Here is a 23,559-nt window from a genome sequence, read left to right as displayed (position 1 = left end):
GGAGCATTTACAGCCTCCACGGTTAGGTCTCTATGAAGTGAACATAGTGTGTTAGTTTCAAAGTGCTGCACATATTGTTGCTTCGACTCTAGCGGCTGAAAAACAAAGGGTTGCATGATCGCCGGAGCTTACAGCATGAACAAATGCAGCAAATGGGCTGGAGTGAGATTTGTGTGCCGGTAATGGACTTACTCTAATGATGCCCCCCCCCATGGTTACGTGAGAGAGAGGGATTAATGCTGAGAGGAGACCAGTGGAGGGAGCAGTGCTGTAGCTGTGGCCATGGGGATGGGAGCGATTATAGCTCAGCACTCAGAATGCAAATAGGAGAGATCAGCCAGGGCAGGGAGGGAGAAGATGGGAGAGCAAAGCCAGAGTGAGGGAAATCAGTTGAGCTGACAGGTCACCATGGCAATGGATGGAAAGGCCGACGGTCTTATTGTTGTAAATGTTGTGTGTGTCTGTTGTGTGTGTGAGTCAAATTAAATATGCATGGCCCTGAACCTTTTTTTTCTCTCACTCCCTTCCCTCCCTCTCTCTCTCTCTTTCTGTCTCACTCTCTCTCCTAGCGGTCCAGTCTCTGAACAGTCTGAATGACCAGATAGTCCACTTCATGGTGACCAGGCCCGGTACTCTGTCCCGGGAGGACGAGGCCTTCATGCCTGGAGAGAGAGACACCTTGAAGAAGTCCATGGCCCTGATGAGGCACCTGCTCATGGACGCACAGGTATTACCCCTGATCTCTAATCCCTGACCCCTGATCATTCACCTCCTTTAAAACCAGGGCAAGAGTCAAAAGGGAAAACAAGTCTCTGCTGTAGGAGCCTGCTGAAATCCAGTGAGGCAGGATCTTTTCACAGCAATTGTATTTATTTTTATTGAACCTTTATTTAACTAGGCAGGTCAGTTAAAGAACAAATTCTTATTTACAATGACGGCCTACCAAAAGGCAAAAGGGCTCCTGCGGGGACGGGGGCCTGGGATTTAAAAAAAAGAAGCAATATAAATATAGGAGAAAACACACATCACAACAAGAGAGACACAACACTAGATACAGAGAGAGGGCATTCATATTATGATGTCTCATACTTGGGCTGTTAAGAATAGACTAGAGTATTTATAGTTCATTCACTCCAATGTCATTAATAAAAAAATGGATTTCAACTGATACTGTACTGGACTATTTCCTTCCAAGCAAGCAAACTAAGAGAGGACTTGAGAGAGTTCATGTGCTCTGTTACATCAGTTGACTTCTGCTCCATCCTTTTCTTTACGGACTGTTATGATGACGTTTGCAGGTACCTCATGTAGTCCTAGGGTGTTTGTTCAAATCTTTCACCTTGTGTTTTTTTTCTTTTCTGGAGAGGATATAGCTTCTCCCAGGGAACGGGCACTGACAGGGCAGCTATGAGTGAACTAACTCTATGCAGGACCTGGGAGAGACAAAAGTCAAACAAAACGGAATCGTCCCCAAATGTCGATGTTTGAATAATTGAATGTCACCTCGTTCAAAGAGTAGCATAAATAATGTAATGGGCTCTGTCTTTTAAAGCTCTCAATTCAAGTGAGCTTTTCGTAATCATTAGCCCCAACCCCCGCTATGACAGCATCAGCACTGCAGATATGGCCATAATGTGACTCGGACCGGCTCACGGATTACAGTACGCATAAACCAAGGCCCCAATATCATGCCGACCCAAGTACCCAACAGTGCACATCCATGTTGGAAATTGTCTCCAATCTGGCAATACACTGCCTATCTTCATTGTTGTTGTAGAGGGGAGTCTGGCCATGAGCTAAAGCATTGTATTGTTTCTCTCTCCGTCTTCAAGATGTATGGAAAATGCTTGTTTCAATCACAATGCTTTCCATTGCCTTTTCTGAACAGTTATTTCCTGGACGTAATGATCTCCTTCCTACATCAGAAGGGACTCTATATGTATGATATGTGATGGATTTCTATAGAAAGAAGTAATACAACAATCCACATGTATCCTCTGGTTTGCCTTGGATCGTTTGATAAATCCTCTTTACAGTTTGTCTTACCCCTGAATCGTCTCATTCCTTTTCTGTTCTTGTTTTGCTAGATGTTCGCCGGGACTTGACACAGTGATGGATTTGTCTTATCCTTTAGTCACATCACACACTTACATGATGAATATAGAGTCCCCTCGCCGTTCTCCCCGAGATATTTGTCTGAGACGCTGCGGTGTCATTGATTAAAGAGAATGTAATTCAGCAAAAGGCCACCGCCTTCTCCTCGGCCCAATCGTATGCAAGCCAGAGTGAAAGATTGCTAGCCCGCAGTCAGTTTCTCTGCAGCTCAACAATATAAAACTGTACGGGTGATGGATGAGTAGGGGCCTTCTGCCATGAATGGACTGCTGATTATCTGGGTGAGAAGTTAGTAGCAGTTCAATGTTAAGTGAAGCGTCTTGTAGCAGTCAAGTTGACTAATTGTATACCTGTTGCCCTGGCTTTGTGTCCCGTAGACCCACTATCTTTACTTGCACCCGTTTCCCCCCCATGAGGCCCATCCTGTCACCTGTGCCCCTCCATTGACGCCCTCTTCTCTTCCCTGTCAGTTGTAGACACATAGTAGAGTAGCTATAGTATAGGCTACCCCTGTTTGACTGACAGCGTTGAGCTCTGCGTCCTCTACAGGACCTTCCCTTAATTTTGGAATGGTAGGCTTACACATCAGTCTGGGCAGCACAGTGTCTCTCTGCTACGTTCTCCTCCCCTCCGGGCACAGTGGGACCTTTCTGAACTGTGCTTCCCAATGCTCTGTTTGATCAGTCATGATCACCGTGATTACATCCTCATATCCGTAGTGTTTGACTCTACCCACGGAACCTCGCAAAATGGGATGTGAGAAAAGTCAAGAGACTATTCTCAATTTACCTACACAGGAGCAGTGCCTGCCAGCCTGCCTGTCAGCCTGCCTCCCAGCCTGTCTTCCAGCCTGTCTACCCAAAGTGTTTTGCATTCATTGAGGGTAGAGCAGCAGCAGGCAAAAATTTGAAATCAGTCTCCCCCCCCCCCCATCCCGCTCTCTCCATCCGTGTTAGCTGTCAATCTCGGGGGAAGTCTGAACCAGAGTTCATCTAGCTGACAGCAGGGCTACAGCTGCCCCTCTCAGTCTAATTGGTTCTGTGGCAGAGCCAGACTGGGCTGTTCTGGTGCCCCGCAGAACCTTAAAGAGCCGGCACACCCTCACCTCGCCGCCCTCCAGCCTGCTCTGACATCACCCGCTGTCACCAGCCCAGCACAGCCCCGCGCCTGCTCTCACTTCATCACCCATCATGTTGTGGGTCATTAGATCGCTTACACTAATTAGTGCTACTTGTGGTTGAGGAACGTGAGCGCCTGGCATAGGGCTGCTGAAGGAGGATATCTGTCACCAAAAGTATTCATGTTTCTCATTAAACACTGTATCATAATGATGACATCTGTTTACTCCGTCTTGTTGGGATTCATAAAGTGCTAAAGAACAGAATTAGTCACAAGCGAATTATGTGAAATAAGCAATATTGACTTTGGAAATTGAATCAAATATTTTTTTTTTAATCAAATATTTGGTTTGACTGCAAATAAATGAAACAAAAAAACAATCTGATACGTTTTATCTGTTAATTTCTCAAGGCAAAGTCCACTAAAAGGCAGATTTATTTGGGGAGAAGGGATTTAAATAGTTTCTCTTTGAATGCTGTCACATAATTGATTGCCTCGTTAATCATTTTGCACGGATGCATTATTTATGTGCTGTGCTGTGGCTGGGTGACTAATCAAATGCCTTTCTGTGGGTGTGGCGACTGACTTGGCGTAGCGTAGCGTTACGTTGCGTTACTTTGGTGGAGGTGTCAGTGGGTTTTCCATAGGTTGCTGTTCTGATCTGTTGATGGTGGAAAGAGAACTCACTGCTCAACCACTTAGTACTGCTCAGAATGTCAAAATACTGTACGGTAAACTATACCCAAACTCAGGAGCAGTACTTCAAACTGTTGCAATACTGAGTCAATGCAGACTAAACACAAAGCCGGACTGGGACTGGTTAGAGACCCCAAAAAGAGCAGTCCTGGCACCCATACACCATTCACTGTCAGTTTGGGTGTCATGGTCACTCTGTCCAAGCAGGACAGCTTTCCTTGTGTATTAGCTAAAGGCTTTGAGCCGTTTTACAGAATAATAGATAGCCCACTGTAGGCAGACTGTTAGATGGGAGACCAGGAAGTGATTACAGTATTGATCGGACAGTGGGTTGGCGTTATGGGTGGGTTGTTCTGCAGACCTTGCACATCCTTAATCTCCCCTCTCTTCCACTACTCAGACGTTCAGGGTCAGGGTCTGTCTGTTTGGCAATGAACGGTGTCTGTAGTGGAAGCAAAAACAGAGAGCCTAGAAATTCCATACTGGACGAACACAGAGGCGAAAAGGCAGCCAGAGCAGGAGGCAGCAGTAGTATGATTAGAAGTGCTATTAATCCTAGCCATCACCTCCAGCCACTTACGGTCAGTTCACAAGAGTCTGATTATGAGCAATGCACATCAAAAACATTCTAGTCAATTACAACATTTTAGGAAGATCTGAGTAAATTTGGTGGAGTGTGCAGATTTACAACTACAGTGAATTATGTTATGGCTGCTACAAAACATGTTTTGATTAGACAGATAGGTAAGGTGCCAATTTGATGCCCAATTATAGTGCTTTTGGCACTGTCACCATTTTAAATTATTTATTGACCAATCAAGAGTTAAAGGAGGGATGTGAGCCAATGGCCTGTGAGAAAATGAATTGGGAGGCTGGGGTATTGATCCAGCAGGGTTTGGATTCTAGCCCTCAGTTCTTTCTGCAACTCCTTCAGCTGAGGTGTGTGTGTGTCTGGGTCTGAGAGGGGGTTCAGGCCCTTCACATATTGCACTAATAAACTGATCAACAGACACACAAAGAACGACCCAGGCGAGTGTTGATTTGCTGCCCCATCTTGAATATTGATCCATAACTCCTAGCTAGCGTCTCATCATTACTTGTATTCTACTACTTAGAGCCTTGCAGGCCATGGATGGTGTGTATGAGAGTTGTCGGCCTTCGTTTCAAGTGTGAACCCTTTACTGCCGAGGTAAAGAAAATAATAATAATTACATTGTTTTGTCAGAGGAGAACACAGATCTTATCTCATCTCAGCAAACGACAATGTCTTTCGTCTCATTTGACTGGCCGTCATTACTTTCTCTGCCACCTGATTCATCGTGTGACGGTGTGAGATAATTTCCTGAACCAAGGTTTCTTCATTTGATAGACTGGTGCGGTCTGGACTTCAAAGAGAGGAGGTCGTTCATTTTCTAGCTGTGCGGTTTGAGCTGATATGCCCTTTCAAACCGATCTAGGCATTTTAAACCACTATGATACATTCGTTATTTTACATTTACATTTACATTTACATTTAAGTCATTTAGCAGACGCTCTTATCCAGAGCGACTTACAAATTGGTGCATTCACCTTATGAAATCCAGTGGAACAACCACTTTACAATAGTGCATCTAACTCGTTTTTGAGGGGGAGGGGTGGGTTAGGAGGATTACTTTATCCTAGTATTCCTTAAAGAGGGGGGTTTCAGGTGTCTCCGGAAGGTGGTGATTGACTCCGCTGACCTGGCGTCGTGAGGGAGTTTGTTCCACCATTGGGGAACCCTAGCGGGCCACACGCCTCGCCTTGTAGTCTGCATATCACTCCCCGCCGCCGTCCTCAACCTTCGCCCTCCTCCACCCCTACCCTCTCTCCTCTCCATCCTATCATCTCTTCCTCTCTGGCTAAACCTTCTCAACCTATCTCACTGATTCCTGGCCTCCTCCAAACCCTATCCTCTCCTCCCTTCTGATCCTTTGATCCGCTAGCCCCTTATCTCCACCGGCTCGTCCCTTCCCCCGCCTTCCGGCGCACACTCGCAACCGACAAGCTCGACGCAGAGCCACGGCGAAGGCACGTCTTTGGACTGGGCTGAGCGTGACAGTAACATTCTCAGAGGTAGAGGAGGCGAGCAGGCCAGAGCGTGGATGAACGCAGTGCCTTGTTCTTGGGAGTGCTCAGGTGCCTGCGCCGCCAAGCGAGGCCTCACAGCGTTACGCGAGCGGTGCTGTGCCTGCGCCCTCACAGCTCTGGTAGTCAAGAACAAGCACCCCCTGGTGTGTCTTTTTGACGTCGACTGGATTAGAACGATGCTCTCCTCAACATAGGACAATGCTATCCGCGATGCAGAAGCCGGTAGGCAGCCTGCCACGGTCGTCTGATCGGTCTGCGATGAGAACTGGCACAGGTGCTCCTCCGCAAACCAGCGTACCGGCGCTGCGTGCGTTCTCCGCCTGAGCTTGTAGGCGGTTGTAGATACGACAGGCCGATCGGTGGAGACCAAGCTGCCAATCAGCGAGTTGAATAAAGATCCAGAACGGGTCAGACGAATCGACCAACGATGCCTCGCATTAGGAATCCTCTGCGGCTCCGCTTGTTCCTGTGTGTAGAGGGCAAGGGGTCCGGACTAACGTCTGCGAGTTTATCGGCTTTGCTAAGCAGCTAGTGAACCCCCTTACTAGCCGAACCGTGGGTGTCACGCCTGTCGATGTGTAGAGCGTTCGAAACGGATCGACGCCGCCGCTCGTCCGTTCCTGCGACTCACATTCCAGGTTCTAATAGTGCTGCTGCTGGAGGTCATGTGATCTCAGAGGTAGGAGCCTCTCGTCAAGCCGTGGGATCGGCCGACCGAATCACTGATTAGCCCGCGTCAGATCCTCTCCACGCTGAGGTAAGCCCAGTGCACTCGCTCTCGTCTTTTGCCGCAAGGGTCCTACAGTCTTGTCACCGAGAGCGCTGTCGCCGTGGATCACCCGCTCTCAACCTCCATGGGCACTTCCTCATGATCAATACTCTCGCCACGAGGCGAGATCGCAGAGATGCGATTCGGGAACCCCACCTGCCTTCATTCCAGGAGGGGGACAAAAAGGTGCCAAACCGTCCATGGAAGAAATTAATTTGTTGTCGTCTGCATCTAAAGACACACATGAGCAGGTCCCGAAGCCATGTGCACGGACTGATGACAGAGCCAAGTGACTTGGTGACTGAACATGTTATAGCGAGAATGGGAGAGGGCCTAGAAACAGGCCCTGGGGGACATCCGGTGGTGAGAGCACGTGGTGCGGAGACAGATTCTCGCCGCACGCCCTACTGTAGGAACAGTACCTGTGGCAGTCCGCACGCGGGCAATACAAGCAGTGCGGGCCGGCCGGAAGATCCCCAGCTCTCGGAAGGGTGGAGAGGAGGGATCTGATAGGTTCACAGTTCAAATGGCAGCCGATAGGTACTAGAAGGATGAGAGACGAAGGGAGAGAGAGTTGGCTTTAGCGATGCGCGACGAGCGCCTCCGTGACACAGAGAAGAGCAGTCTCAGTTGAATGAGCTAGTCTTGAAACGCTGACTGATGGATCAAGAAGGTCATTCTGAGAGAAAGCAGGAGAGCTGGCCAAGGACGGCACGTTCAAGAGTTTTGGAGAGAAAGGAAAGAAGGGATACTGGTCTGTAGTTGTTGACATCGGAGGATCGAGTGTAGGTTTTTTTCAGAAGGGGTGCAACTCTGCGCTCTCTGAAGACGGGAAGGGACGTAGCCCGCGGTCAAGGATGAGTTGATGAGCAAGGTGAGGTAAGGAGAAGGTCTCCGGAAATGGTCTGGAGAAGAGAGGAGGGGATAGGGGTCAAGCGGCAGTTGTTGGGCGGTCGCCGGCGTCACAAGACGCGAGATTTCATCTGGAGAGAGAGGGGAGAAAGAGGTCAAAGCACAGGGTAGGGCAGTGTGAGCAAGAACCAGCGGTGTCGTTTGACCTTAGCAAACGAGGATTCGGATGTCGGCGACCTTCTTTTCAAAATGGTTGACGAAGTCATCCGCAGAGAGGAGGAGGGGGGAGGAGGGGAGGAGGATTCAGGAGGGAGGAGAATGGTGGTCAAAAGACTTCCTAGGGTTAGAGGCAGATGCTTGGAATTTAGTAGTGGTAGAAAGTGGCTTCTAGCAGCAGAGACAGAAGAGGAGAAAGTAGAGAGCGAGGAGTGAAGGATGCCAGGGTCGCAGGAGGCCGATTTTCCTCCATTCCGCTCGGCTGCCCGGAGCCCTGTTTCTGTGAACTCGCAGTGAGTCGTCGAGCACGGAGCAGGAGGGGGAGACCGAAGCCGGCCTGGAAGGAATAGGGGACATAGAAGAGTCAAAAGGATGCAGAAATCCTACACGGGGAGCACCGTAGGAAGGGTTGACGCGAAACACGATCTAGCCCGTACGCCCTAAGATCTCGAGCGCACTTCCAGTGGGACAATACATGTTTGAGCGAGGGAAGAGGAGGATAGGATGGAGAGGACGAGAGTAGCGGGGGAGACGAAGAGCGAAGGTCACTTGGGCCGGCGCCCTCCATCCGAGAGGGCAGTGTGGGAAGTTTGTTAGATGATGAGCGGAGGGAAAAGGATTTACAAACGGTAAGCGTGCGAGCGTGCCCGCGGAGACTTGGGGAGGGGGTTGCAGTGAGATTAGTGGCAGAACCAGCATCTCAGGTACAAATAGATGGGTCAAGCGTATTGCCTGCCTTGTGCAGTAGGGGGGGAAGTGTACCGTCCTGTCGAGCTTCGAACGGCCGAGACGCATTCACACCTCTCCGATCGCCATGCGCGAACGAGGTGTCTGGGGGACCCACTACTGCGGGCACTCTCCAGCCCGGCTTCCACCATCTCTGGCCTCATCTTACATAACTGGAAGCGCCCGCCACTGACCCCGGCCTTCCCACGACTTGCCTAACCCCGACCGAAACACGTCGCAGGAACGCGTCATTCGCATTATCGAGCTCTCCTCACCTCGATTCCTCATTCCAGGACAGACGAGTCATCATCAAAACACTCGCACGAAGAACTCAGCTTTGCGCCAACCACGCTATCACTTCTATCGCTCACTACGAACGACAACGCGCTCCCCCGCGCGACCGTGGGGCTCGCCTGAACCGCTACAATTGCACCCTTTCGGACACTAAGATACCTGTCCAGATCCGGACCCCGACCAGCAGCACTAACACTAAAGACTCCCCTACGAACAAGAGTAACGCCGCTTCAGAGAGGGTGAGGTCAAGAGAAGGAGGGAGTGGAAAGAAGGAGGCAGAGAGGAATGAGTCAAAGGTAGACGTGGGGAGGTTAAGTCACCCAGGACTGTGAGAGGTGAGCCATCCTCAGGAAAGGAGCTTATTCAGGCGCGTCAAGCTCATTGATGAACTCTCCAAGGGAACCTGGAGGGCGATAAATGATAAGGATGTTAAGCTTGAAAGGGCTGGTAACTGTGACAGCATGGAATTCAAAGGAGGCGATAGGACAGATGGGTCAGGGGAGAAGAGAGAATGTCCACTTGGGAGAGATGAGGATCCCAGTGCCACCGCCCCGCTGACCAGAAGCTCTCGGGGTGTGCGAGAACACGTGGGCAGACGAGGCGAGAGCAGTAGGAGTAGCAGTGTTGTCAGTGGTAATCCATGTTTCCGTAGTGCCAAGAAGTCGAGGGACTGGAGGGACGCATAGGCTGAGATGAACTCTGCCTTGTTGGCCCGCAGATCGGCAGTTCCAGAGGCTGCCGGAGACCTGGAACTCCACGTGGGTCGTGCGCGCTGGAACCACCAGTAGAATGGCGGCGGCCACGCGGTGTGAAGCGTTTGTATGGTCTGTGCAGAGAGGAGAGAAGAGGGATAGACAGACACATAGTTGACAGGCTACAGAAGAGGCTACGCTAATGCAAAGGAGATTAGAATGACAAGTGGACTACACTGTGTTCAGGAAGTTAAGTTTACGTTGCAAAAATAAAATCTTATTGACTAAAATGATATAGTACTGCTGGCGGTGAAGTAGGCTGGCTAGCAGTGCGTGCGTTGTTGACTTTGTGTTGAACGTGTAGCTGGCTAGGTAACCTCGAAAATTTCTCAAAAACTACACAATTATCTTGGATACAAGGACAGCAAAGACAACTATGTAGCTAGCTAACACTACGCTAATCAAGTCGTTCCGTTGTAATGTAAGTTGTAGTGTGAGTTTCTACAGTGCTGCTATTCGGTAGAAGTTGGCTAACTAGCAGTGTTAGCTAGCAGTGTTGACTAGGTAGGAGACGGCAGCGCAGGGCGCGTGACGAAAATAGCTGGCTAGTTAACCGAATAATTACTCAAACCAACTCTAAGCTACACAATTATCTTAGATACAAAGATAGCAAAGACAACTATGTAGCCAGCTAACACTACACTAATCAAGTCGTTCCGTTGTAATGTAATCGTTTCTCCAGAGCTGCTATGTTGGCTATTCGGTGGCTAGCTGGCTAGCTAGCAGTGTTGACTACGTTACGTTACGGAAATAGCTGGCTATTAACCGAATAATTACTCTAACCAACTCTAAGCTACACAATTATCTTAGATACAAAGATAGCAAAGAGAACTGTGTAGCCAGCTAACACTACACTAATCAAGTCGTTCCGTTGTAATGTAATCGKTTCTCCAGTGCTGCTATGCTGCTGTGCTGCTATTCGGTGGCTAGCTGGCTAGCTAGCAGTGTTGACTACGTTGTTACGTTCGGACGAAAATAGCTGGCTAGCGAACCTCAATAACCCCAATAACTACTCAATTATCTTTGATACAAAGACGGATATATAGCTCGTTAAGATCAAACAAATCAAAGCGTTGTACTGTAATGAAAATGAATGAAAATGGTAAAACTACCTGTGGAGCGACGCGGAATTGCGACTGCACGCTCCAAACCGGAAATCCCTTACATCTGTTTTGGATCCATCCAACTGTGGAGAATCTGCTGAAATGAAATACCTGTCATATCTAAGGGTCCTATGCCTGGATGAGGACAGAATAGCACCGCTGTTGGATACTTCACTTGCTTTATCACATTGAGGATATTACCGCCTGTCAATGGCATGATACGCAGATGTAAGTGATTCTTTGCATTGTTCCCCAAGTCCCTTGAATACAGTAGAATATCATCTCTGATCATACGTCCAATAACCCCTGTACATTGAGGGCACATTGCTCGGTAGATCAAGCCTTTGCTTTACATGTAGGAATTTTGTGATGGTGAAAGAACATGTTGGGGTTTGGTCGTCTAAAGCCCTCACCAAAGCTGCCTGTTGAAGCAGTTTAAACTGGAGCATCACTTGTGTGCACGTTGCCATAGAAACGGAGAGTGCTGTCACAAAGGTGATCCGGATCACTACACTCACTCTTTCTGCAGACCAAAGGTGCTCACCTCAATTTCAGAGAGAGTGTTGATGATATAAAAGGTCTCTTCCTCCTCGCCCATCTGCTCCTGACTGACAGGGAGAGTGTTTGTGCTGTTCGGGGCCCTTGTTGTGGTCTTGTTTGTGTCTGGTCGAAGGGAATACGTTCACTCGTCTCGCATTGGAAACTCTGAGAGAGCTCTGAGGGGAGGCATGGAGATGGCTACAGAATGTCCTCAGAGAGCGAGAGAGAAGCTGAGGCTGCCAACACCAGAGTTCAGCATACAGTACAAGTCAAAAGTTTGGACACACCTACACATTCAAGGGTTTTTCTTTATTTTTACTATTTTCTACCGTGCAGAATATTAATCTCACAACTTCCATCCTCTTGGTCTTCTGTGCACAGCAGCTGATGTCTTGAGGTGTCAGGCCTCAAGAAGAAACACCCTCAACAGCAGGAGAAGAAATCTCACAGACGAACAGATGCTAAATAATGAACTAATGGTATTGTTCATACATCTCTCCTCTCTGAATGAATCAAAACAATAGCAAACTATATCAGAATCCCTTATGGTCTACAGTACCACTCAGAAGTATGGACACACTTCCTCATTCAAGGGTTTTTCTTTTTTTTTTTTAACTATTTTACTATATTGTATTATAATAGTGAAGACATCAAAACTATGAAATAACACATATGGAATCATGTAGTAACCAAAAAAGGGTTATATTTTAGATTCTTCAAAGTAGCCACCTGTTGCCTTGATGACAGCTTTGCACACTCTTGGCAKTCTCTCAACCAGCTTCATGAGGTAGTCACTTGGAATGCATTTCAATTAACATGTGTGCCTTGTTAAAAGTTAATTTGTGGGATTTCTTTCCTTCTTAATTATTTTGAGCCAATCAGTTGTGTTGTGACAAGGTAGGGGTGGTATAAGACCAAGTCCATATTATGGCAAGAACAGCTCAAATAAGCAAAGAGAAATGACAGTCCATCATTACTTTAAGACATGAAGGTCAGTCAATACGGAACATTTCAAGAACTTTGAAAGTCCTGATTCACGCAGTCTCCTCTGAACAGTTGATGTTAAAATGTGTCTGTGAATTGAACTCTGTGAAGCATTTATTTGAGCTGCAAATCTGAGGTGCAGTTAACTCTGATGAACTTATCCTCTACAGCAGAGGTAACGCTGAGTCTTCCTTTCCTGTGCCAGTCCTCATGAGAGGCAGTTTCATCATAGCGCTTGATGGTTTTTGCGACTGCACTTGAAGAAACTTTCAAAGTTCTTGAAATGTTCTGTATTGACTGACCTTCATGTTTTAAAGTACTGTCGTTTCTCTTTGCCTATTTGAGCTGTTCTTGCCATAATATGGACTTGGTCTTATACCACCCCTACCTTGTTACTACACACCTGATTGGCTCAAACACATTAAGAAGGAAAGATATTCCACAAATTAACTTTTAACAAGGCACACCTGTTAATTGAAATGCATTCCAGGTGACTACCTCATGAAGCTGGTTGAGAGAATGCCAAGAGTGTGCAAAGCTGTCATCAAGGCAACAGGTGGCTACTTTGAAGAATCTAAAATAGAACACTTCATAGTTTTGATGTCTTCACTATTATAATACAATGTAGTAAAATAGTAAAAAATAAAGACAAACCCTTGAATGAGGAGGTGTGTCCACACTTCTGAGTGGTACTGTAGACCATAAGGGATTCTGGTATAGTTTGCTATTGTTTTGATTCATTCAGAGAGGAGAGATGTGTGAACAATACCATTAGTTCATTATTTAGCATCTGTTCGTCTGTGAGATTTCTTCTCCTGCTGTTGGGGGTGTTTCTTCTTGAGGCCTGACACCTCAAGACATCAGCTGCTGTGCACAGACGACCAAGAGGATGAAAGTTTGATGTGAGATGAAGAGACTGACGTCCTTTTAGTTTTCCCTTTCCTGTCTCACCTACTCCATCCTCCTCTACACTCTTTCATGCTGACCACAACACCGCTTGCGTACGTGAGCGTTGCAAAATAAATGTACACATACGTGTTATTCAATCATTGCACCCACACTGCTCGCGCGTGCAAACAAGCGTCTGCATTGCCAAGCGCTAAAATAGAAGTCAGTTATATTTGTGATGCTGAACGCGGTGCAAGTCCTGCCTCTCCCATCTCATTGGTTTATAGAAGCAGATACCGTGCCATCTCCTCATTGGTTATACCCACGTGGGTGATTGGAAGGTGAACTGAGGTCTGCCGGTCAGTTGTGGTAATACACCATATTATGAAAGTTAGATGCCAATCACCATATAAAGTCCAAAGAAGAAAAAGCTTGGACGGAGGAGAAATGACTAGAAACGATTCGGTTGACCGTTTTATGTGTGGATTAATTGTCGGAGTAGAGGACCTTGTGCATTTCAGGTAAAATAACAACTCAACATTTATATCCCAGGACAAATTAGCTAGCAACAGCAAGCTAGCTAAATAGGACAAATTAGCTAGCAACAGCAAGCTAGCTAAATAGGACAAATTAGCTAGCAACTGCAAGCTAGCTAGCTAAATTGCCATAAATGTTAAATGCTTTTCGACCTGTCCCCAAATTAATATAATTGGTTCAGAGTTTGTTTTGATATTTCAACCTGAGTGTTGTGATCGCATTTGATGTGGGGGGACAAAATACATTTGCTCATGATGGCGCACACGGACGCGCGCGTCCGGTTCGGGCATGGTGTTAGAAAAAAGGTGCAATTTAGAACCTAAAAAGCTCCCCATAGGAGAACCTGTTGAAGAACCCTTTTTGGTTCCAGGTAGAGCCTTTTTGGTTCCAGGTAGAACTCTTTCCACATAGGGTTCTACCTGGAACCTAAAAGGGTTCTACATGGAAAATATATGTGATCTCAACCTGAGGAGCGTGTTCACCTTCTGAATCCCTCTCTGCTTGCATTCACTCCTCATTGAAAGTGGAATAATTCTGTAGGAATGGGGTGAGAGTGGAATTAGAGTTGGGATTTGTGTTATCAAAGCTGTATGGAGTTCCCCCTTGACCTCACTCTAAGATTGAAATGCTTCCTGCCATCCTGTGCTTGTAGAGAAGTGCAGGGAGCTAAATGACTTCCCCCTCCTATCTGATTCCCTGCCAGAAGCAATCGGTTTGAGGAGGCAGGCAGGCCTGGCGGAGATGGTGTTTAGCCCAGGGCCCCTCATTCTGAAGGCACATATTTAAGGTAGAAATGATGCTGTCCTGGCAGGATTGCTGTGGACTGGACTGATAACAGGGCAGCTTTAATAACAGGTTCATACAAACAGTGTTTATTCCACCTGGGCCGGCCACCAGCTCAGCTCACTGATAAACAAACTGTGTGCCACTCTGTGGGAGTAGTATGGTCTCTTTATCTTTGATAGGAAGAGAAGTAGGAGCAGCTCTCATCGTTGAGATTATTATGGTCTAAAGCAGCATTGATGTTTAGCATAATAAATAATGAATGGAAAGAATAAAATAAACTCCATCTAAATACATCTGTTTTAACTAGAGACTTCTGTTTTCATGGGCTGCGTCTCAATCCACCGCTTCCGCCAATGTCGGGTTTCCGCATCTGCGGTGGAAGGTGGCAGAGCTACAGAAGGGTTTGTCAGACCAGGAGACACCTTCTCACGAAAACATCAGAGCCAGTGGTGTAAAGTACTTAAGTAAAAATACTTTAAAGTACTACTGAAATTTTTGGGGGTATCTGTACTTTACTGTACTATTTATATTTTTGACTACTTTTACTTTTACTTCACTACATTCCTAAAGAAAATAAACATACATTTTCCCTGACACCCAAAAGTACTCGTTACATTTTGAATGCTTAGCAGGACATGAAAATGGTCCAATTCACTCACTTATCAAGAGAAAATCCTTGGTCAGCTCTACTGCCTCTGATCTGGCGGACTCACAAACACAAATCCTTAGTTTGTAAGTTATGTCTGAGTGTTGGAGTGTGACTCTGGCGATCCGTAAATTGAAACACAAGAAAATGGTACTGTCTGGTTTGCTTAATATAAGGAATTTGAAATTATTTACACTTTTACTTTTACTTTTGATACTTAAGTATATGTTTAGCAATTACATGTACTTTTGATACTTAAGTATATTTTAAACCAAATACTTTTAGACTTTTAATCAAGTAGTATTTTACTGGGTGACTTTCACTTTAGCTTGAGTCATTTTCTAATAAGGTATCTTTACTTTTACTCAAGTATGACAATTGGGTACTTTTTCCACCACTGGTCAGAGCGGTTTGAAACGATCTCACGAACATGAACGTGTTCTCTGTTTTTCTCTATGACGCCCACAAGCTTCGCGAGACTCGTCTGAAGGTAACCTGGCACCGACCGGTAAAATATTTACCAGGGACCAGGGTTACACATGTAACCTTTTTGTTTGTGTCTTTAGTTTTTTGCTTGATGCTTTCCTATATCTCTCAGATGCATCTCAGACAAACCATACTTCCTTTTGATTTTTGTTTGTTGATGATCTGTTTTGCCATGTATGAACGTGTTATTCAATGTGTTTCTATTGGCTAACAGCAGTAAGGCCAAATTCAATGTTTCATCAAATCACTTTTGATTTATGTTTTTATACCTACAGGGCTCCTAAATATCTAAATCAAATAGCTAAATGGTCCATGGTATGACCATCTTAAAACAATTGTATATGTTAGCTTAGTAACCCCCCCCCCCCCCCCCCCCCCCCCGGATTACTGAGACAGTCAAAACAGTCATCAATAGTAGCTTGCTGGTTTATGAGTGTCATATCCTGGTGTAATGTAATTAAACAGAGAGGCTATCTATCTGTCTGTAATCCTCTGGAGGGATCAGCAGGCCTCCCTCCATACAGGTGATTGGGTCATCTTCATACTGTACAGGGGTGGTAACAGTACCCAGTACCCACCTAACAGCACCCACAGCAGGTGGTTTGATAGGATCACTTGTACCTCCTAGCATAGCCCTCACACCATGGTTATTATATTATACCTGGATGTCATACAGGGTGTCATGTGGACTTTACAATAGGAACCTGGGCTTGCTGCAGCGCCACCAGCTGGCCACAATACAGAACTCCATGAGATGAACTGTACTAGCGATTGCAGAAAGCCAGGAGTTTGATGGCGGTTCTCGATATTGAATCAAATATACTATGGATGCAGGTTTATTCTTAGGAATGGTTGAAGGTTCTGGGCAAAATCCATAATCCAGACCTAGTTTTCATCATATTGCTGTTCAATACTGTTTCCATTTTACCAGGATGAGGTCGCTTTCCACTATATAAAGTTTTAGTCAACTGTATGATTAGGATAAAAAAAAAACTTTTTGGTATTTTCATGTTAAATGATACCTTCCTTAATGTCCTCTGTCCCCTTCAACGACCAGTTGCCCTACCACAGATGTCCCTGCCACTGTGATGACTACTATAATGACTAGTGTAATCACATGGACAAGGTTACCAAAGATATATCCCATCTATTTATGAGCGCTGCTACGTGTTTTAATCCTGACAGTTCCCAGAGTATCCTGGCCTCGTGTGTGTGTGTGTGTGTGTGTGTGTGTGTGTGTGTGTGTGTGTGTGTGTGTGTGTGTGTGTGTGTGTGTGTGTGTGTGTGTGTGTGTGTGTGTGTGTGTGTGTGTGTGTGTGTGTGTGTGTGTGTGTGTGTGTGTGTGTGTGTGTGTGTGTCAGCTAGCTTTCACTCCCAATCTGCGATTTTGGACAGGACACACAAGAACCCTAGTGATGAAGTGAGACCGGCTGAATTGCCTCAAGAGCCACTTCTCAGCAAAGTGGTTAAGGCAGACAGGTTGCCCGCTTTAGACATGGCTCATTTGAATTTGTTCCAGCGTGTTCTACCAGGTGTCTGGTCAAATTCACTCAATTTGTCATTTCGCTCACATGTTAATTGTCTTGTGCCCCTGATCCCCTCATTGGGTTTTGGAGACCTCTACGTCAGTCTATGTTATTATGCATAAGGTGACACAATAGAAAGCCACCGCAAATTGATATGAAGATGAATAGAGAAAGTATAGTGTCACATTGGATGTTATAAATTAGATAGGAAATGTCCCTGATAGAGAAATCCAATTCCAGCATGTTAAAAAAATAAAGTGGTTGGAATCATCATGATCGTACAGTAGGCTGTGTACGGCATCTACATAATGTGATTAGTATTCATTAGAACTCCCACTATGTTTTCCTGGGGTTATTCCCCTGCCCCTGTTATCTCCTCCAATGGCTCTGTGTCACTGGATAGCTGACTCACCCACTGACGGCCTCTCATAACAGTCCTAATGGGACTTTAGTTTATTTCACAATGAAGAAATTGTCAAAGTACAATTACAAAGATGCTATGCAATCTATACACTGAGTGGACAAAACATTAGGAACACCTTCCCTTTTTGCACTCAGAACAGGCTCAATTCGTTGGGGCTTGACCTCTACAAGGTGTCGAAAACGTTCCACAGGAATGTGGGCCCATGCTGAATCAAATGCTTCTCACAGTTGTGTCAAGTTGGCTGGATGTCCTATGGGTGGACCACTCTTGATACACACAGGAAACTGTTGAGTGTGAAAAACCCAGGAGCGCTGCAGTTCTGGACACACTCAAACCGGTGCGCCTGGCACCTACTACCATACCCCGTTTAAAGGCACTTTGTCTTGCCCATTCACCCTCTGAATGGTACACACACACAATCCATGTCTCAATTGTTCCGAGGCTTAAAAATCCTTCTTTAACCTGTCTCCACCAAGTGGATTTAACAGGTGATCAATAAGTGATCATAGCTTTCATCTGGATTCACCTGGCCAGTCTATGTCATGGAAAGAGCAGGTGTTCCTAATGTTTTGTACGGTGCAGTTCTAGTACATACAGTGTTAAGTTACGTCCCAGACAACCTGATATTACATTTATTTATTTAACCAGCAGTTATTTCTACAGCAGTCGTGAGTATAGGAAAACAGTGCTCTCTGACTCAAGCAATATATATTTCAATATCATTGAGTCAAATAACATTCTCTTAAATCCCTGGAGCACTTTTATTTTGTCATGCATCTTCATGGTTTCTTTAGAGAGCAGATTGTATTTTAATGAACTCTTGTCCTCTTGTCTGCTGCATGACATAAGATGCCAGGAAGGTGCAGTTGAAATACGCATTGACCTCTTATACCCTGACTACACCGCTCGTGTCGCAAAATAAATTTAGGAATCTATGTTATTCAATTATTGCACCCACACTGCTCGCGCGCGTCAACGAGCGTCTGCGTTGCCAAGGGCTAAAATAGAAGTCCCTTCTATTTCTGACGCAGATCGCACTGCAAGTCCTGCCTCTCCCATCTCCTCATTGGTTTATAGAAGCAGGTACCCACGTGCCATCTCCTCATTGGTTATACCCACGTGGGTGATTGAAAGACAAACTTTGTTGCCGGTCGTCGTGGTAATACTATGAAAGTTTAGATGCCAATCACCATATAAGTTCAAAGATAAAAAAGCCTGGAAGGAGGAGAGATGACTAGAAACGATTCGGTTGACCGTTTTATGTGTGGATTAATTGTCGGAGTAGAGGGCCTTGTGCATTTCAGGTAAAATAACAACTCAATGTTTATATCCCAGGACCAATTATCTAGCAACAGCAAGCTAGCTAAATAGGACAAATTAGCTAGCAAGTGCAAGCTAAATCTTTAATGCTTTTCGACCTGTCCCCAAATTAATGTAATTGGTTCAGAGTTTGTTTTGATAGCCCTGGTTCCCGCGGAAACAGTAGTATATTTTGTTAGCCTTGACGTAGGATGTGAAATCTGAAACCACTTGAAGCTGGGATGTCCCTCCTATAATTTAATTCGCTCTTCCGACTGTTCATCAACTCCTGGCTGAACCCTACATCACAGCCACGGACAAAGCATATGCCTGCAATTGTTACATCATAATGCAGCAGGTGAGAGTGGTTTCATCATGGTAGCATCTGAGATTGATTTATAGCCATTAACAAAATAAACTCTTCTCTTTTTCATAGACGAACAAGATTAATATGAGATGAAAGGCGAATTCCTAGCGAGTTCAGGAAGCCAAGCTAGAATTTTGGGTGACGTTCACGGCTATGTTTTGATCAAGGGAGACCTCTAGAAAACATGCACATTTTCTCTAACCCTAAACAAACACATATATATTTTACAGTTATAAGGAAGGTGAAATCTTATAATTTGTGGTTTTATAATTTGATTATACTATATTTAGAAAGCATATAAGTCATTCCAAGCCTTATTCGTACAATTTAGTTAAATAGGAAGTACGTCATATAAATGTTTTATATTTTCATATTTTTTGCGTATTTGTACTGTGTACTTGAGCTTGTGTCTTCAAAAGTGACTACACCACAGCAGTTTATAACTATTTGTACCAGAAAGGTGAGATTTGAACCTTTCTTGGCGTATGCAGCATTACTAGTTATTGTTTACGGTCCTCTCATGATAAATAATTACTTTTGGGGATTACTTAGATTACATTTTGGATTACATGTAGTTACATTTTTTTAAAGATGAACTGCTCCAGTCAACATGTTCCATTGAATTCCCTACATGAACATCAGACTCATAAGAAAACAACATCTTAATCCGACAGGCATGTTAAAGGTGAAGGTTATGATGAATCACTTATTGTTGGTTCTGTCTGTGCTCCAAAGAATGCTTCCTTGGTTATTCATCTGTAGAGTACAATAATCAGAACCAGACTTGTGTTGTGGTTGTATGAAGGAGTCCTTACAGTGCTCATGTTCTCCCGTTAAGCTATCTCAATATTCTCAAGAGAGGGTAAAGAGAGTGAGGGACACAGTACAGAACCATACAAATCCCATATACCTCTATAACCTCGAAACTGGTGATTACTGTAAAAACGTCACTCTGAATAGTTCAAACCTGATTGATCATCAACTGCTCATTTTGTTCTCTCTGTAGGTGACCTACCTGTCCAAATCAACCTCATGCTGCAGAGGGAATTAAATCAATGCATGTCAACAGGGCCTGCAGAGTTGAAACGTAACAGCCAATAATAACATATCCAGGCTTTTAAAAATGTGCTTGAGTTTGAGTGGAGCTTTGTGCAAGGTGTGGTGTGGGACTAATGTTGACGCTTTCTTTGTCTAAAGGGGTTCATCTTGTGCTGGTGTATACAGTGTACCATTAATTAAAGGAGTGTCTCTGCTGTATTGTGAAGCTGCTTGCTCCTCTGTGGTTCGTGTTTAAACACAGGGATTGGATGGTGCTCCAGGGAATAACAGCTACAGGCAGAGCCATTAGGCTTTCAACGGTTCTGAAATGAATGATTGGCCTTTAGGTCTTTTAAGGATGGCAGGTGCACTCCAATTTAAGACTGATTGTTTGTTAAAGTACCTGTGGTTGTGACAGTGTCAGTCGAAGCAAAGTAATCAACGCAGACACTCTCTGTCTCTCTCTCGCCTTTTGTCACAATGCACACACTCGGACGCATGCACACACTCGGACGCATGCACACACTCGGACGCATGCACACACTCGGACGCATGCACACACTCGGACGCATGCACATACTCGGACGCATGCACACACTCGGACACATGCACACACTCGGACACATGCACACACTCAGCCATGCACACACTCAGACATGCACACACTCAGACATACACACACGTGCACACACACACACAAACGCACGCATGCTCGCACAAATCAAACGTTTTTTGTCACCTGCACTGAATACAACTGGTGTAGACTTTACAGTGAAATGCTTGCTTACAAGCCCTTCCTAATGATGCAGAGTTTAAAACTAAAGCAGTGACACAAGGAATACAACAAAATACACAACAATGGAGCTTTACAGAGGGAATACCAGTACCAGATCAATGTGCAAGGTATACGCATACACACACACTCAGGCACATACACACACGCATGCACACAAACTGATTCGTAACACACGGATGTGTTCCGTAACTCGAATAATTACTACAAATACGGTCCCAAAACATGACTGTGTAAATGAGGTTAGCCAGATGTCAAATTGGAAAACAATGGGAAGCATCGCACAATGTCCTGTATTACTATTCACGCTTCTTAGTATTACTCATGCTATAATTCCTACCCGGTTCATAACTCCCTAAGCCGTACTAGTTTTGGATTCAGACAAACTCATTTGGAATGCAGATTAATTCAATTCTCAGCCTCTACAGAAGCCAGCTTATTAACCGCATTTAAATCGCACACATTTACAGTAAACTACGTCGGGGCCATTACATAAAATACATATTGGAAAGGGAGCACGCCAGCGTCGTAATTTCACCTAAATACATTTCCATACTGTAACTGTCTCCCTGCAGTTGTAATAACGTAAGGTGTGCATATCCTATAACTTTAACATCCCTCCACACACCTCTTCCAACCATTCCTTCGATTACATTTAAACACGACTCAGCCATATTGCCCCAACTCATTAAAATGATCAAAGTCCTGCTGTCAGGTTGCCAGTTCTACTGTGGTGTTGTGGCTGGTGGTTAATTGCCTATGCATTTTAAATTATTGGAGGTAGCAGCAGTGTGCTGTGTCTCCCTGATTTTACTGTGTTTGCAGTCCTGTGTCGACTGGCTCCTCTCCTTTCCTCTCCTCTATTCTCCTCTGCTCTCCTTTCCTCTCCTCTCCTCTATTCTCCTCTGCTCTCCTTTCCTCTCCTCTATTCTCCTCTGCTCTCCTTTCCTCTCCTCTCCTCTATTCTCCTCTGCTTTCCTCTCCTCTCTCTCTATTCTCCTCTGCTCTCCTTTCCTCTCCTCTATCTCCTCTGCTCTCTTTCCTCTCCTCTATCTCCTCTGCTGCCTCACTCTTCTCCTCTCTCTATTTCTCTCTGCTCTCCTTTCCTCTCCTCTATTCTCCTCTGCTCTCCTTTCCTCTCCTCTATTCTTCCTCTGCTCTCCTTCTCTCTCTCTTATTCTTCCTTGCTCTCCTTTCCTCTCCTCTTCCTCTGCTCTCCTTTTCTCTCGCTTCCTTCTCTCTCTATTCTCCTCTCCTCTCCTCCTCTCTCCTCCTCTCCTCTCCTCTCCTCTGCTGCTCTTCTGCTCTCTTCTGCTCTGCTCCTCCTCTCCTCTGCTCTCCTCTCCTCTCCTCTGCTCTCCTCTGCTCTCCCTCTTCTCTTCTCTCTCTCCTCTGCTCTGCTTTTCTCTCTCCTCTGCCTCTGCTTTCTCTCCTCTTCTCCTCTCCTCTCCTCTGCTCTCCTCTCTTCTCTTCTCCTCTCTCCTCTGCTCTGCTTTTCAATCCTCTCCTCTCTTCTCTTCTCGCTTTTCTCTCCTCTCCTCTACTCTGCGCTCCTCTCCTCTATTCTGCGCTCCTCTCCTCTATTCTCCTCTCCTCTGCTCTCTTCTCCTCTGCTCTCCTCTTGTCTCCTCTCTTCTCCTCTGCCCTCCTCTGCTTGTCTCTCCTCTTGTCTCCTCTCTTCTCCTCTGCTCTCCTCTGCTCGTCTCTCCTCTGCTCTTCTCTCTGTTCTTCTCTACTCTGCTCTCCTCTGTGCAAGGTTGTGCAGAGCTGCATGGCAGGCTAAGCCTGGAGTGTTGAATGGATTTCTGCTTGTTGGGTCATCAGTGTTCCTGAGTCCCCACTGCACGCTTGAATGTCTTTCAATTTAGTCCCTCTGATAACTCTTGCTCCTTCCAAGAGATAAATGTTGAAATATAATAAATGACTTCAACTATTTTGGCATCCAACTGTCTCTGGCTCTCTCTACGTCTCTCCCGCTCTCTCTCCTTCTTTCCCCTTATAGCCATCTCTCACAGTTTATATGCTTTGGAAGGCTGATTTATTCTGTCCAATTTATATTTGGAAGATACAGTAGTTAGTCAATATGCACTAGCCACAATATTTCCCTAATCTTTTCCCCAGCACTATTAGTTCTGTTATCTTGCAAGGAGCAGAACACCATTTTGACCACATTCCCATGTTTCTGTTATATTTGTAGCATTCCTGAAGCCTGATAAGCATGGCCATATTTAGTTGTTAGTGGGCCACTATTTGGATGAGAGGAGATGTATTTCTGATAGGAATGTGCTTTTTTTGATTAGAGTGATTGATGATGTCGCTTGGGATGATGGAACAAGTGGACAGCAGCAGGAGTATAGATGACAGTTACAGAGTGAAAGAGAGAGGAGAGGAGATGACAGTTCTATAGTGAAAGAGAGAGGAGATGACAGTTATAGAGTGAAAGAGAGAGGAGAGGAGATGACAGTTACAGAGTGAAAGAGAGAGGAGAGGAGAT

The 23,559-nt window shown here is 45.5% G+C and overlaps 1 protein-coding gene across 1 annotated transcript in view; it reads left to right on the top strand.

Annotated features, from left to right (window-relative positions):
• Positions 1–23,559, top strand: part of LOC111969805 (kazrin-like) — a 156,591-nt gene that overhangs the window by 26,629 nt on the left and 106,403 nt on the right. Inside the window, exon 2 of the mRNA XM_023996072.2 lies at positions 570–727. Within this exon, the coding sequence (XP_023851840.1) occupies positions 570–727 (158 nt within the window). The remainder of the gene's footprint in view (positions 1–569; positions 728–23,559) is intronic.

This window comes from Salvelinus sp. IW2-2015, linkage group LG11 (genome assembly GCF_002910315.2).
Source record: "Salvelinus sp. IW2-2015 linkage group LG11, ASM291031v2, whole genome shotgun sequence".
Lineage (NCBI taxonomy): Eukaryota > Metazoa > Chordata > Actinopteri > Salmoniformes > Salmonidae > Salvelinus > Salvelinus sp. IW2-2015.
This window is presented reverse-complemented; position numbering and strand designations above follow the sequence as displayed.